Below are 14,301 nucleotides of genomic sequence, written 5' to 3'. Positions count from 1 at the left end.
TGAACCCACCTTGACACGATCGGCAGCCTCCTAGGACCAGTGCGATAGCATCCTCATCTTATGCGCCAGAGTTTCCGGATCCCGCTCTTCAGCAGTGTAGGAAATCTCATCACAAATCTTCAGTTCGGGCATCGCGACCTCCTGACTCAGCGTAACCCACATCTTGGCAATGTCTCCAAAGACAGTGCTCACTATCGACTGTTCAGTGGAAGGTCCTGTTACATGGCCAGTCCAAGTGAACTCACTCTTGTCGAGTTCCAATCTCGGGACCTGGAACTAATTGTCCAAGGCGTTCATGTGGGAACGATCGATGGTCTCGGTGTGGGCTTCGGCTACAATTTTGATAAAGTCAAGTCTTCTGGTGGGGTCGAATAATCGAGATGTAGAACTAATGGCTATGGCTCGTATGGCAAACTCCGAGATGCAGTATGGCGTGCTCTAGTGGGAGACCGAACTCCACAAGGACGAGCCGCTCCTCCAGGATACAAGTCTTTATTAAACTTTCCGATACTAACTGATTGCAACGACATCCCATACGCTTCGTCAAGAGGTTCTAAAGCGTTTGCCTCCAGTATGGCTGAGAACAGGAATCTGCAGATCGCAGGAAGGCCTCTTGGCAACTTCTTCCCATAGATTAATGGACCAGTACCTGATGAGGCCCAAGATGCACTAGAAAGGATATTCCGACTTCATCGTTTTCGGAAACTTGCAACTACCGTCCTGGGACATCTGGGTCTTGTTCCCATGGATACTCAGCAGGGTGATCTAGTGTATGCGCTCCAGGGATGCAATATTCTGATGGTGCTACAAAGGATGACTGGCTCAAGGCACAAGGTCATTGGGGGAGCCTATTTTCAAGGCTTTATGGAAGGTAGTGTGGAGCGAAACACGGGGGATGAGACTGGCCTGAGTAATAGTCTACACAGACTTGTTTTATATTGATAGCCTGACATGATCATCTCTACATAGTCTACAAGGCATGTGCAGGGATTTAATTATTATTCATATATACTAAGAATAGTAAACACAACTAGGCTGTAGCATACTCTCTATGATATACAATCAACACAAATGAGTACAACCAAATTTTCCTTTCCTTGACAGTAGCTCGGATCATGTCATGTGCAGAGGTAACAGCACAGTGGGTACTGTCAAGTTCAAGTCTGTTGGACAGGAAGTGCACAGGAGTCCTTACTTAGTAAGCTCCAGCAAAGGCAAGGCCTGCGATGGCGGCGACAGCAGCAACTCCAAGCCCAGTACCGCGAGCTCCAGAGTTCTCAGCAACGCTGGTAGGGGTGGCAGTGCTTGCAGCAGTCTCGGTGACTGAGCCAGTGGCAGCTTCAGTAACAGAGTTGGTAGCCTTGGCAGTAGCAGTACTAGTCTTAGTAGCAGAAGCGGTAGCCTAAGCAAAGGAGGAGCAGAATCCGCTGACAGGAATAGCATAAGAAGAAAGCTGCTCCTGAACCTCAGGGATATCACTGCAAGCATTATAAACGCTAGAAAGATCCTCCTTGAATTCAGAAACCCAGCTCTCTATAGACTTGGCGTAGGAGGTATAGGCAGTGGCTATGGACCCAGTAACAGCTAGGATAATGCAGGACTCAGCGACGTCAGCGAAATCGGTCTGCTTGGCGAGGAAGCTTTTAAGAGTCTTGTTAGCGGTGGGCATATTGCTTATGACCTCGATAAGGCCGCTGGCAGCTGAGGTGCAAGAGTTAATGTTACGCTTGGCGGCGTTAACGGAGCCAGCCATGGCGGCAGCGAAAAGGGAGAGTCGAATGATTTGCATTTTGAGGTTAAAACATGGTTAAAAGAATGTGGTGAAATGAATGTGGTGAAATGAATGTTGAGATAGTTGGTTTGAATACTGACGATCTGATAAGACAATGAACAGCGTCTAGTATGACCTTATATAATTCGTCTCCTTTGTACAAAGGGTTGTCATTGATGTGAGCTTGGTAATAAAAGTGAGATCGCTCACGCCGTTAAAGATGCCTGAGAGCTGAAGCAGGTGATCCACAGGGAACCTACTGTCGCGAGTTGATAGGACGAGAAACCAAAAGATCGCCGAGACCCTGACTGGACTGGCCAGTTGTCTCGGTAGTTACCGAATAGAGTCAAGAACGTTTATTTCCGTGAAAAGTTCAATTGTGAATCAATGTGTCTTCTTACGAGGGTCTAGCCTCAATTCGGAATGATAGAACGCGCTTTGATAGAGCTAAAAGACTTTAGCTTCGTCTGTCACAAAACCGCGCCCTACGACACCACTAATGCAGGGGTTACACGCGTCGGATAACCAATCATCCATGTGGCTCCTGGTGCATGGACCAGCTCTGTAATGACTTGTGAGTGTTCGTCGGGAACGGAATATTCACATCTGAGGCATGGGACGTCTGGACTCAAGTTACCTCAATGCAAACCTCATCTTACACAAAGTGACTTGCTAGTCTCTGCCCATGCTCACAGCGGTTGCAGGTTCAGTTCGCCCAGTGCTCTCTTTTCCTCTACAGCTGATCTTGTCACCAACACACGGGGATCAAGCTTAACTATCACGGGCAGTACTGTAGTAGGTTTGGACTCGCCAGGTATTCGCACCTAAATTACACAAAGACGAGTAACAAAGTAGGGTCCCAACCTCTGTCTATGTGCTATTACCTGCTTTAGCAGTTCCAGTTACACGTTAAATACAGCCGTTCTAGGGTAACAATCTTATCGATAACGGTCTGGTTAACCGGATTCAAGATAGCTTCTCTAAATGACGTAATGGACTAAGCTAACGGATGCCCTCGAATAGCTAGAGCTGATGGGTAAAGCATGTTCACTCATAGTCTCTATCCAACTTTAGCTTTTGTTGAGTTAGATCAGTCGTTAAAGCAATCCTCCCGATATCTCGGTTAGGGTATACGTCGCGAATCTGAACCCGAATATCTCCCAGAACCTTTAAACTATCTTGACCACTTAAACCACTTCCAACTTGATTCGAAATATCGATGAATGGAGAATCCCTGGTCAGACTAGCCACACTGTTGAGAAAATCCGGTGCCTTGATTCGCAAACGAATGATTACGTTTGCAATAGCACAGATAACCAGAACCACCGTAGAAATCACTGTAATGCTGAGCCATGACCAATCTACAACGTAGATGTCTGTCGCAAATTCTGACCAGGTTGCTGTACCACTCTTCCAAGGAAATTCACTGTCGTCTATGACAGCTCCGTAGCCACCGGTCAAAGCAGTCAGGTTATAAGATGCCATGACAAAGGTATTCAGGACCATGGAAAGTCGCCTTTCTAGAACCGCTGCGGGCACAGAAGAGTAACAGCCCTGATAGTTGCGGGGGTCTGAGTGAGGGTAGTTAAAGTCGCGCTTCAGTGTGTTCGTTGGATCTCTGAGATACGCTTCCACGATGCTTGGTGCCCTTCTACTTTCATGCTCGGTTGCGCCGGTGAATGGGATGTCCATCAGAATACCAGCAGCCATAAAACGCGATGATAATGCCGTCAAGTTTCCCTGTTTAGGGTAAAAAGGCGCTCGTCGCGCGCGAGAAACTCGACATACAAGGTCGGCGTCAGAATCTGCTCTCGTGCATTGTACTTCCATCTCGATATGCGACGTATAAACACCGCATAGCCTCAGTCTCACGTTCTCGAGCCAGCGCCTGTTATCTTCGAATTGGCATCCGCCTCCCATTATAAGCTGAAGATTCGAATGGGCCCCCTGTTGACCACGTCTCGCGAAATCTAATTGTTCACGTGCCGTGGAGGTATTGGCAATATCAAACCAGATATTAGGATAGCTAGTGGCCTTTTGTCCTTCAAAGGTTTGACTTCTCAGTGGATCGGGTGACGTTGTGTTGTGAAAATAGAGGGACGTAGAATCATTTCTTACCCAGCTGGTACCGTCAAAGTCATCACCACAACCAAGTGTTTGATAATGATATTGGACCATCATGGTCAAATTCCCAGCTCGATTGAATGATTCCACCCGGATTGGAAGTCCTATCAGCGACGCATAAGGCACAACTTGGTCCAAGGGGACTAGAACCCAAAATGTAGGGTTGTTACTGTCATATCCAGGGAGAAGCTCAAGGAAAGGCACTCGTACGTTTCGCCATAGGTCTCAGTACCCCAGACGAGATGCTTGTAATCTACCCCCAAATTCATCAATGGTATTGTCAAAGCTGGGACTACTTCCATTAGCGTGCGAAATGAGAACATCGGGATTAGAGAATGACGCAGAGATAATACTCCGCATTCCAGCAATAAGAGATGCTCTTCCTGACGCTCCGGTATGCACATCAGCTCCACGACGATAATACGGAATAATTTCGCTCTCATTGCTGCCAAGGTAGTGGAAAGCCCGTGTCTGTGTGGTTTCAAGTTTCTGCTGTACGTGAATAGACCGAAGGGCTGCTTGACCTCCCAGGGGCCCCAAAAGCCAGACTCCAGCAATTACAAGAGCGCTCACTTCCTTCATTCTTCTAAGGGTTAGAAGTTTCAACAATGCTGTAGCTGTTGTCTGACTAGTAAGTAGAAATTCTAGGGAAGCCAACGTTGTGCCTCTCTCTGCTTTTAGCAGTGCAATAGTTTTGAGGAAGGGACCCAAAACAGCGGCGAACGTAATAGGCCACAATGTAGACGCGATTCGAAGGACTTCAATTACTGTATCGCCAAACGAGCTTTGTTCCTTGTTGTGGAGGTAGGCAACCATTGAGATCAAGACTAGGAAAGTGTGAGAGTATGTTTACCACACTTGTAAGGTTACGCACTGCTGTAAAGGATGGGAATGAGAAGGAGAGTTACTGGCGCTGCGAGTCTCATCATTAAAGAGGGCGTTGATTGCCTCAACGATTGAGGGCTTGGCATCAAGGATCTGTTTCGAGCTTCATCCGAGTCTTGGAGCTCTGATGTGGCCATCAGGCCTTGCTTCTCTTGTCTGGTAGTAGGCTCCATGGAGAGCCAAAAGAGTAGTCAGTGATAAGTTGCTTATAAAATTGAGTAACAGATATAAGAAGAGAGAGACATTAGTAGAAGAAGGGGGGTTGGTATGGGTTTGTGAGACAATGCAGCTCACTGGGTGCCCATTTATTCAAGACAATAAACCTTGAGGATGTGTTGAGACATGGATGTGGGGACCGTGCACTGGACAGTTATAATTCGCCTGTTGGTTGCGATTCTAAGCACAGACACGTGGGATTGGACTACGCCGCGATCCTACATATTGAAATTAAATGTTGGTCGTTGATTCCTTGTCATCTTTGTCAACAATGTCTCCTTTTCTCGGTGAACGTGGATCGATGGCTGTTTATGCTTTTAACCTATAATTCAAGAGTGGAGTTTTAGTTGAAGTATCCACTATTAACATATCTGGGTGCACCACCAAGGAGAAGAGCTCAAAGGTCCAATTTGCGCATTAGTCTCATAGCTTATTTTGAAGTAACTGCAATAAATAAAATCTCAAATTCCAAACTCCGCAGAAACGATTCGTCATTGCGGTTGCAGTTAGTTAGATCATAAGGATGTAGATTAACCAGGGTATAGTATGATCTTCAGTGGGGTATTCTATTGTTACTGTACTGACATAGCCAGATCCTTGAACTATATAATCTAAAGAGATTAAGTAAACTGATAGCCTGTACTTTTAGTAACGGTTAAGCATAGGGTAGTTTAAGAGCAGCTAACCTTTTTGACTACTCGGTTAGGTCTAAATATAGTATCAGATTCTTACTGTATCTAAACACTGACGTAATGCACCGAATTTATCTTTACCCCGCCCCCGCATCATAGCGAGTTTAATCATCCGTTAAACTATCACAACCTTCCTATGGACATCTATCAATTAAACTCAACCAGATACAAATATCGATCAAGAAAATGTCAAACCGGGAACTCCCGACCTGCCGATGGGGCATCCTCAGTCTGTGACGGTTGTGATTCCCATGGGATAAACTAGTCCATACTAGGTTTATATTTGGCAGATATGTTGGGCATTGTAATACTAAGTGTAGCGAAGTGTTATATCTCTTAATAGTGAATAGAGCGGGTAAGGCATATTCAGGTAAAGATGTTTTATTAATAGCTGGTAAGCTAAGTCCTATTTAGTGCTAAAGGAGTATATATATATATAAAGGGTTACTTATACTATAGTAAGCCTTAAAGAAAGGCTTATAATATTAAAGGTAAGCTATAGGGTAGGTTATATATATATATAAGTAAGCTTAATAAGGCTTACTCTGGTATAAGTAAGCTTAATATTAATTAGAGGAAACTTATAAGGTATATATAATATAACCGCTAGGGTTATATTATAATCTCTCCTCTTTATTAAGTCTTATCCTTAAGGCCTATATAACTTATTCTTTCTAATAATAGTTTTTTAATAAGTTTAATTTAAACTTATATTCTTTATTATATTAAGGCATTCTATTAAATAGAAAATAGATTCTTTTAATAATATACTAGTAACTTTTATAGAGAAGTATTTTAAAGCTGCTAAAGGTATTATATAGTTTAGTTTTAAAGTTATACTTTATTCTTATTATTTAAAGCGCAGTATTATATATAAAATAATTATAGGAAAGAAAAAGTATAGTTTATATATATTACTTAATTATCCTTGCAATATAACTAGTATACTTTTTAACTCTTATAGGTTTATATAATTTTATATTTTTATTAGGGTATAGCTAATAGAATAGTTACTTATATTATTAATAAGGTAAAGCGTCTTAAAGAGTAAGAGGCTACTGCTAAGGAGCTTCTATCTTCTTATTATAAAGCACTTCGGGTTATATAGAGAGAGTTAAATAAGTCTCTTTCTTAACTAGAGTCTTATTATAAGCGAAAGAAAGAGCTAGTATCTTATAGTATAGATATAACTTATTATAGTCTGGATTTATTAAATAAACTTAAAGAGGCTAAGAAAGCTAAGTCTTCTATAGAGCAGCTAGTTATTAAGGATATTTATTTGCTAATGCACTTAGATATACTTAATTTTAATTTCTTTAATTTTTCTAGTATTAATAAAAGTTCTTTAAGAGCTATTAGGCATTAATAAGATTTTCTAGTAATTCCTATATATTTTTATTCTCTAGGTAGTTTTTCTATTTAATTAAGTATATTATTTACTTATTAATTTACTTTATATCCTTAATTACTTCTACTTTATAAACCTCTGGTCTTTTAATATCTTCTTGTAATAGTTATAATTCCCAAGGGATAAACTAGTCTATACTAGGTTTATATTAGCAGGTATATAGGGCATTATAATACTAAGTATAGCGAAGTGTTATATCTCTTAATAGTAAATAGAGCAGGTAAGGCATATTCAGGTAAAGATGTTTTATTAATAGCTATTAAGCTAAGTATATTAACTAATACTAAGTGAATATATATATACTTTAGGGATCCTTAAGGGATTACTTAGGTCTAGGGATTGCAGTAATCCTAGATTATAGGTACTCTTAGAGTATAATAATCCTATATAAGTATAATCTATTTATAATTAGTTTAGTAAACTTAGGAAGCGAGTTTATAATTAAGTGGGTTAAATTATATAAAATTTATAGGGTATATATAATATAACTGCTAAGGTTATAATATAATCTCTCCCCTCTATTAAGTCTTATCCTTAAGACCTGCATTTAACTATTTATCCTTATCTTAAAACTAGTAAGTCTTAACTTAGACTTATAAATATTCTTATTATATATTTCTAATAAAATATCTAGTTATATTATAAAGTATATTAACTATAAAACTAAAGAGTATAAACTTCTTACTAAGGCTATTAAATTATTATATAAACTCGCAGATATGCCTTATTCTTATTATTTTAAATATTAGAAAGATTATCTTATAACAGTAGATTCTTTATATTATAGTAAGTATATCTGCTATAGTTACTTATATAATAGTACTTAAGTAGCTACTTTATATAAGATTATTAGTGTTTATTTTATAGCTTTTTCTTATTTTTATTAACTTTTTTTAATATAAAAATTAATTTCCTAGGAAAAGAAGTTAGAGGATAATAAGGAAAGGGCTAGTAAGGATCTTTTAAAACTTTATAAGGTATTAGCTTTATTATAAGCTTATATAGCTATTGCAGCTAGTTATTTATCTTATATTTAAAAAACGAAAAATAAGATAAAGGAGTATTATATCTCTGAACTTTATTATAGTATTTAGGGTTTAAATAGTAAAGATAAGTTAGCTGAAGAGTTAAGCCGTTATAAGGAAGCGGTTTCTAAGGAGTTGCATTCTTTAAACACTGAGAATCTAGATTAAGAATCCTTAGGGCTAGGTAATTTTAATTTTAACCCTTTATTTTCTGGCAAGACTAGTAAAAGTTCTTTAGGAGTTATTAGGTATTAATAAGGTTTTCTAGTGATTCCTATATATTCTTATTTTCTAGGTAGTTTTTCTATTTAATTAGGTATATTATTTACTTATTAATTTTCTTTATATCTTAGATTACTTCTGCTTTATAGACCTCTAGTCCTTTAATTTCTTTAGGTTTATTATTTACCTTAACTTATATTATATTAGCTGCTAATTTAAGTAAGGAAATATAAAAGATTAAATAGAGCCTGACTTTTAATAGTAGGTCTAGTTTATAATTATTTTCTAAAATTTTCTTTATAATTTTATATAGTCTAATATATTTATAATCTAATTTATATAAAGGTTATTTTATTATAATATTTTTTATAGCTAGGTAAACTATCTCTCTCTCCTTAAAGGTTAATCCTCTGACCTTCTTAGTATTATAGTATTTTTTTATTTTTTTTCTAATAAATTCTAATTTTATTTTTATTTCTTTATATAGGTTTTTTAATTTATCTGCTTTTAGGATTGCAGTAGGGTTAATTATCTCTGTTTTGCAATTACTATAATAAGTATTAAGGGTAAATCTAAAGTTTATATAGGCTAGTATTAACTTTATACTCTTATTATAGGCAATATTATAAGCTAATTATGCAATAAGTAGCTTTTTAACCTAATTATTTTATCTATAGTTAATATAGCATTATAAGTATTATTATAGTATTTAATTTATTTATTCTATCTAGCTATTTATTTATAGCCTAAAGGCTATTAATAGCCAGTGATTAAGTCCTAGATGCAATATAAGATATTACTAGAACTTAGCTATAAATATTAATTCTCTATCTAATAGGATCTTATTTAATAGTCTATATATACTAATAATATATTAATAAAAAACATAGGAAAGTTCTTTTGCATTTATAGCTTCTTTATAGGGTAAGTAATATAAGAATTTAATAAGTTAATTAATAATAACCAGGATACTATTATAAAAGATTCCTATTAAGGGTTCTTCTAATAAAGGTAGTTTAGTTATAAAGCCTATATGTTACAACCTGAGCGGTTACATCATGTATACCCCACCTTTTTACTTTCTTATCCCTATATTTCCCCATGAGATTATCTAATTAACAGTAGACTGACATTTACATAGACCGACGGCGCTCCAGGACTGCATTACTCTAGGACTAATAATAACCTAACTTATTTTTACTCCCTTTATATTAAATACTAGTATATATATATTCACTTAGCATTAGTTAGTATACTTAGCTTAATAGCTATTAATAAAATATCTTTACCTAAATATACTTAACCTGCCTTATTTACTATTAAGAGATATAATACTTTATAATCGCTTAGTATTATATGCCCTATAACTCTGCTAATATAAACTTAGAATAGACTAGTTTATCCCTTAGAAAACCTAACTATTATATATTAATAGCTCTTATTTAAAATATACTGCATAAACGCTAAATAATATTACTATACTATTATAATATCTATTAATACTAATAATAATAGATTAGTATTACTTTATATAGGATTATCTCTTAGTATAGCTAAAATAATAGCTAAGCTCTAATAGCTTAAAAATACTATATAAACCCTATAGGGGAGAATTAATAAATAACCTCTGCCTATACTACTGATTAACCCTATTAATAATTAATATAACCTAGGAGAAATTATTAAGCCCCTGACCCTAGAACTATTTAAAAGAAAAGCAGCAGATATCTTACTATTCCTTACCTATATAAAAGGATATTTTAAGCTATTCCCTACTAAGTTAAATACTATAGTAAAGAAGATACTATATACTGCACTATTAATCTAAGGAGATACTAAGGACTGGTTTAAACCCCTCTGGAAGGACTATCTAGAAAATAACTATAATTAGTAAGACTAGGAAACTTAAAATATATTTATAGACTAGCTTAACCTTAAAGTACTCTTAAAGAATAACTTTAATATAATTAATAAAGAATAATAAGCAGCAGCTAAAATCCTTAGTCTTAAATAGCAAGGATTATATATAGTATACTCCGCTAAGTTTTAATAACTTGCCGCTAAGACTAATTAAGATAATAAAGCACTTATAGAAATCTATTACTGCAGTTTAAAAGAAGAAATTAAAGATAAACTCTATAAGGCAGATAGACCTAATAATCTTATAGAGTATATTACTATAGCTATTAAAATTAATAAATAATAATATAAATGCAGAAGAGAGAAAGCTAATACTATAAGAAAAGGAAGTAATTATAACTCTTATTTTCTAAACTAATATTATAATAATAATAACTATAGAAATAATTATAGTTATAATAAGAATAACTCTTAAAACTAATAATAATAGTAAAATAATATTTTATATAGAATATAACATAGATATATAGCCCTTAGAGCTATATAATTAAATAACCTAGGAAAGGATATATTTAAATGCAAGTGCTATAACTGCAATTAGTTTAAATATATATTATAAAACTATCTTAAACTATAAAAACTATAAAACTTAAACTAAGGTAAGTAAATACTTAGAATAATTAACTAATAGGAACCTTAAATAGTATAATATACCTAGACGCTAGGAATATATAGAATAGGGTATAATATAGCTAATAAAAAAGCCTTAGAAAAAGATATTAAAACTAAGACTTAATAGGTTATATACCTAGATAGCTCGGTTAAAATGCTATTTAACCTATTTAAATCCCTAAATAAAATCAGGGAATATTATAAAGAGGAAATAGAGGTTAAAACTAAGGAAGTTAAAACCGAGAAGGCATAGAAAAAATACTAAAACTAAACCCCTAAATAAAAAGAAAAATAGCTATAAAGGCAATAAGACTAGTACTATAAAAATAAATAAACGCTAGGAGTTATAATAACCCTAACTATGCCTAGTAATACCTTAAATAAAGGCAATTAAGTAATAGATAACCTCCCTGTAAGAATTAAAGTATAAGAAAAAGAAGGGATTATACTATAAGAGCAAGAAGCTAAACACTAGCTATACGCCAGATAATAAATATATATGCAATATATAGGATAAAGAAGAGAAGTAATAAGAGAAATAGTATAATACCTCTAATATAAAGACTAGAAACTTAAGAATAAGTAAAGATAAGAATACTTACTACTATATAATAAGATAGGAATCTGCATATTTAATAGCAGGGAAGATATATATATATAAGGATTATAAGAATATAAAGATACTATAAAGGCTAAAAATATATATATATATGCCTACTATATAGGCAAAGCACTAAACCTTTACTATAAGGAACTAGAGTTTAATACTAATAATAAGGCAGAAATAATACTAATATACCCCTAATATAATAGGATTATATAGGTATTATATTACTACTATTAGTATAAATTCCACTGGGAAAATAAAAAAGATAATAATTACTTTCTAGTAATAATACCTAGAAACCCTAATAATAAACCTTATACTCTAGAAGAGATAATAGGCTACTTAATATACTCTTAGTATAAGAATATAGGAATAGCAGAACTTCGATTTAACTTAGCCTACTATTAATAGCAAGAAAAGGCTTAAAGAATAAAAGAGGATATCTAATAAAACCTAAAAATCCTTAAAGAAGCTAATTAAGAGTTTAAGGAATTTATAAAGGGAAAATATAAAGAAACCTAAAATAATAAAGAAAAATAGAATAATAAGGAATTATTAGAAGATATTAATAAACTAGAATATATATAGGAAGTAAATAGACTGCACTTAGCTAATATCTATAAAGAACTGGGAAAAGATAAATGCCTTCTATAATAGAGCTATAGAAGAGTAAAGCATAAGGATAAGAATAACTTAGTCCTTAAAGTGCTCTAGGAGCTATATAAAATAGTAAGCCTAATTGCCTAGTACTATAAGTTTAAATTAAGGGGAGATAATTAAATATATAGATTAATTATAGAGCTAAGAGAAACTTTATTAATCTAAGACTAGTTATAGAGCTTTACTTACCCTAGAGAAAGAAGTAAATACTATACCTACTTATTAACGCAGAAGGATAACTTTTTAGTTATAATAATAGAATTATAGATTAAGAGACTGATTACCTTAAGATCCTTATCTAAGAAAAAAATCACTAAGTATATTATAATATTATACTATTAGGAAATAGGATATAATTACTCCTTAGAATAGTATAGCTTAAATAAGAAAACTTAATTATTAATTAAATAACTGGCTAAGTTATATTTTTAAGTAACTTAAATAGGGATAAGATAATAATTATAATAAACTATAAGAGATCTTAGACTTTAACTAGAGATACTAGTATAAGTATATATAATATAAACTTACTATACCTATAAAAGATAATACCCTAGTATATAATAGGCATAAAGCAAAAGAAATATATCTTAGGTATACTTAGTAAAAGTAACTTATAAAAAGAAGTCCTATAGGAAGAAATAAATTAGAAAATAATACTTTATATACTAAAGGAATACTAAAGATATTATAAACTATTTAAAGGGGAATTAAATACTAAGATACCTAAGTATAGCAGATAGGATTATAAGATTATACTTATAAATAAAAATATTCTACTATAAAAAATCTATTTACTAAATTAATAAGAATTTAAAGAATTAGGAAAATATATCTAAGAAAGATTAGAGAAGGGATATATTAGACTATCTATATTATTAGCAGGAATACCTATAATATTTATACTTAAGAAAAATAGAAAACTATAACTAGTTATTAACTACTAAGATTTAAATACTTATACTATTAAAGATTAAATACTATTACTGCTAATTATAAAGTTAAAAGACTAATTACAGGGGAAATAGATCTTTATCGCTCTAGACCTTAAAGGAGTATATAATCTTATATGCATTAAGGAAGGAGATAAATAGAAAATGGCATTTTAAACTAAGTTTAGACTTTTTAAATACCTAGTAATGCCTTTTAGTCTCACAAATATACCAGCAACCTTCTAGAAGATAATTAACTATATACTTTAATAATACCTTAATATCTTTATAGTATACTATTTTAATAATATCCTAATCTTCTTAGATAATAAAGAAGAATATAGAGAATATATTTATAAAATCCTATAGCTACTATAGGATATTAAACTATTAATTAAACCAGAGAAATATTACTTCTATATTATTAAAGTTAATTTTCTAGGATATACTATTAGACTAGGCAAGATATATATATAAAAAGATAAGATCTCTGCTATAATTAACTAGAAAGTCCTTATTAATATTAAGGAAATATAAGCCTTTTTAGGCTTTATTAATTATTACTAAAGATTTATTAAAGACTTTAGTAAAGTTATTAACCTATTTATAGAGTTAATTAAAAAGAATTAAATATTTACTTAGAATAATAAAGCCTAATAAGCATTTAAATAACTTAAGTAAGTAATCCTTAATAAACCTATCTTAGTAATCTTTAATCTAATAAAAAAAATTAAACTAGAAATAAATGCATTAAATTTTACCCTAGGAGGATAAATTAAATAATAAGATAATACTAAGAAATTATACCTTATTGCATTCTATTTATATAAACTATATAGAGCAGAACTAAACTACCCTATATATAATAAAGAGTTTTTAATAATCTTTAACTGCTTTAAGGAGTTTAAATATTACCTTATAGGAAGTAAGTATTAAATTAAAGTCTATATAGATTATAAAAATATTATTTACTTTACTATAATATAAGAACTTAATAGATAATAAATAAGATATACTAAGTACTTAAATAAATTTAACTTTATTATTATATATTAAAAAGGCTTAAATAATAAAAGAGCTAATATAATTAGCTAATAACTAGACTTTAATATAGGAATAGTTAAAGCTAATAAATAACTCCTTAAAGAAATAAAAAAAGGAGAATATAAGCTTATATAGTAAGTATATACGCTAAGACTTATTATAGGAGAAAAGGAACTCCTTAAT

At 32.9% G+C, this 14,301-nt stretch overlaps 2 protein-coding genes across 2 annotated transcripts; both read right to left on the bottom strand.

The window, feature by feature from the left end:
• Positions 1-1,024: 1,024 nt before the first annotated feature.
• On the bottom strand, positions 1,025-1,866 carry EDB82DRAFT_494119 (uncharacterized protein). Its single transcript, XM_065608468.1, has one exon. It carries the CDS (start codon positions 1,787-1,789, stop codon positions 1,403-1,405), a length of 387 nt encoding a protein of 128 aa, XP_065466144.1. The 5' UTR covers positions 1,790-1,866; the 3' UTR covers positions 1,025-1,402.
• A 952-nt stretch (positions 1,867-2,818) lies between these two features.
• EDB82DRAFT_534784 (uncharacterized protein) lies at positions 2,819-5,233 on the bottom strand (the record flags this gene model as incomplete). The annotated part of the gene is made up of 4 exons (XM_025729487.2): positions 4,770-5,233; positions 4,153-4,722; positions 3,560-4,098; positions 2,819-3,511 (listed from the first exon to the last, which is right to left on the bottom strand). The coding sequence occupies exons 1-4, from the start codon at positions 4,951-4,953 to the stop codon at positions 2,819-2,821; spliced, it is 1,986 nt and encodes a 661-aa protein (XP_025587223.1). The 5' UTR covers positions 4,954-5,233.
• Between the last annotated feature and the right edge of the window lie 9,068 nt (positions 5,234-14,301).

Source organism: Fusarium venenatum (assembly GCF_020744135.1).
Source record: "Fusarium venenatum strain MPI-CAGE-CH-0201 chromosome Unknown EDB82scaffold_1, whole genome shotgun sequence".
Taxonomy (NCBI): domain Eukaryota; kingdom Fungi; phylum Ascomycota; class Sordariomycetes; order Hypocreales; family Nectriaceae; genus Fusarium; species Fusarium venenatum.
The sequence above is the reverse complement of the archived record's forward strand: the minus strand, read 5'-3'. Positions and strand labels throughout refer to the sequence as shown.

What these genes read in the sequence shown, in the direction of transcription:
- EDB82DRAFT_494119 (XM_065608468.1), bottom strand. Translation starts at nt 1,789, where the DNA reads ATGCAAATCATTCGACTCTCCCTTTTCGCTGCCGCCATGGCTGGCTCC.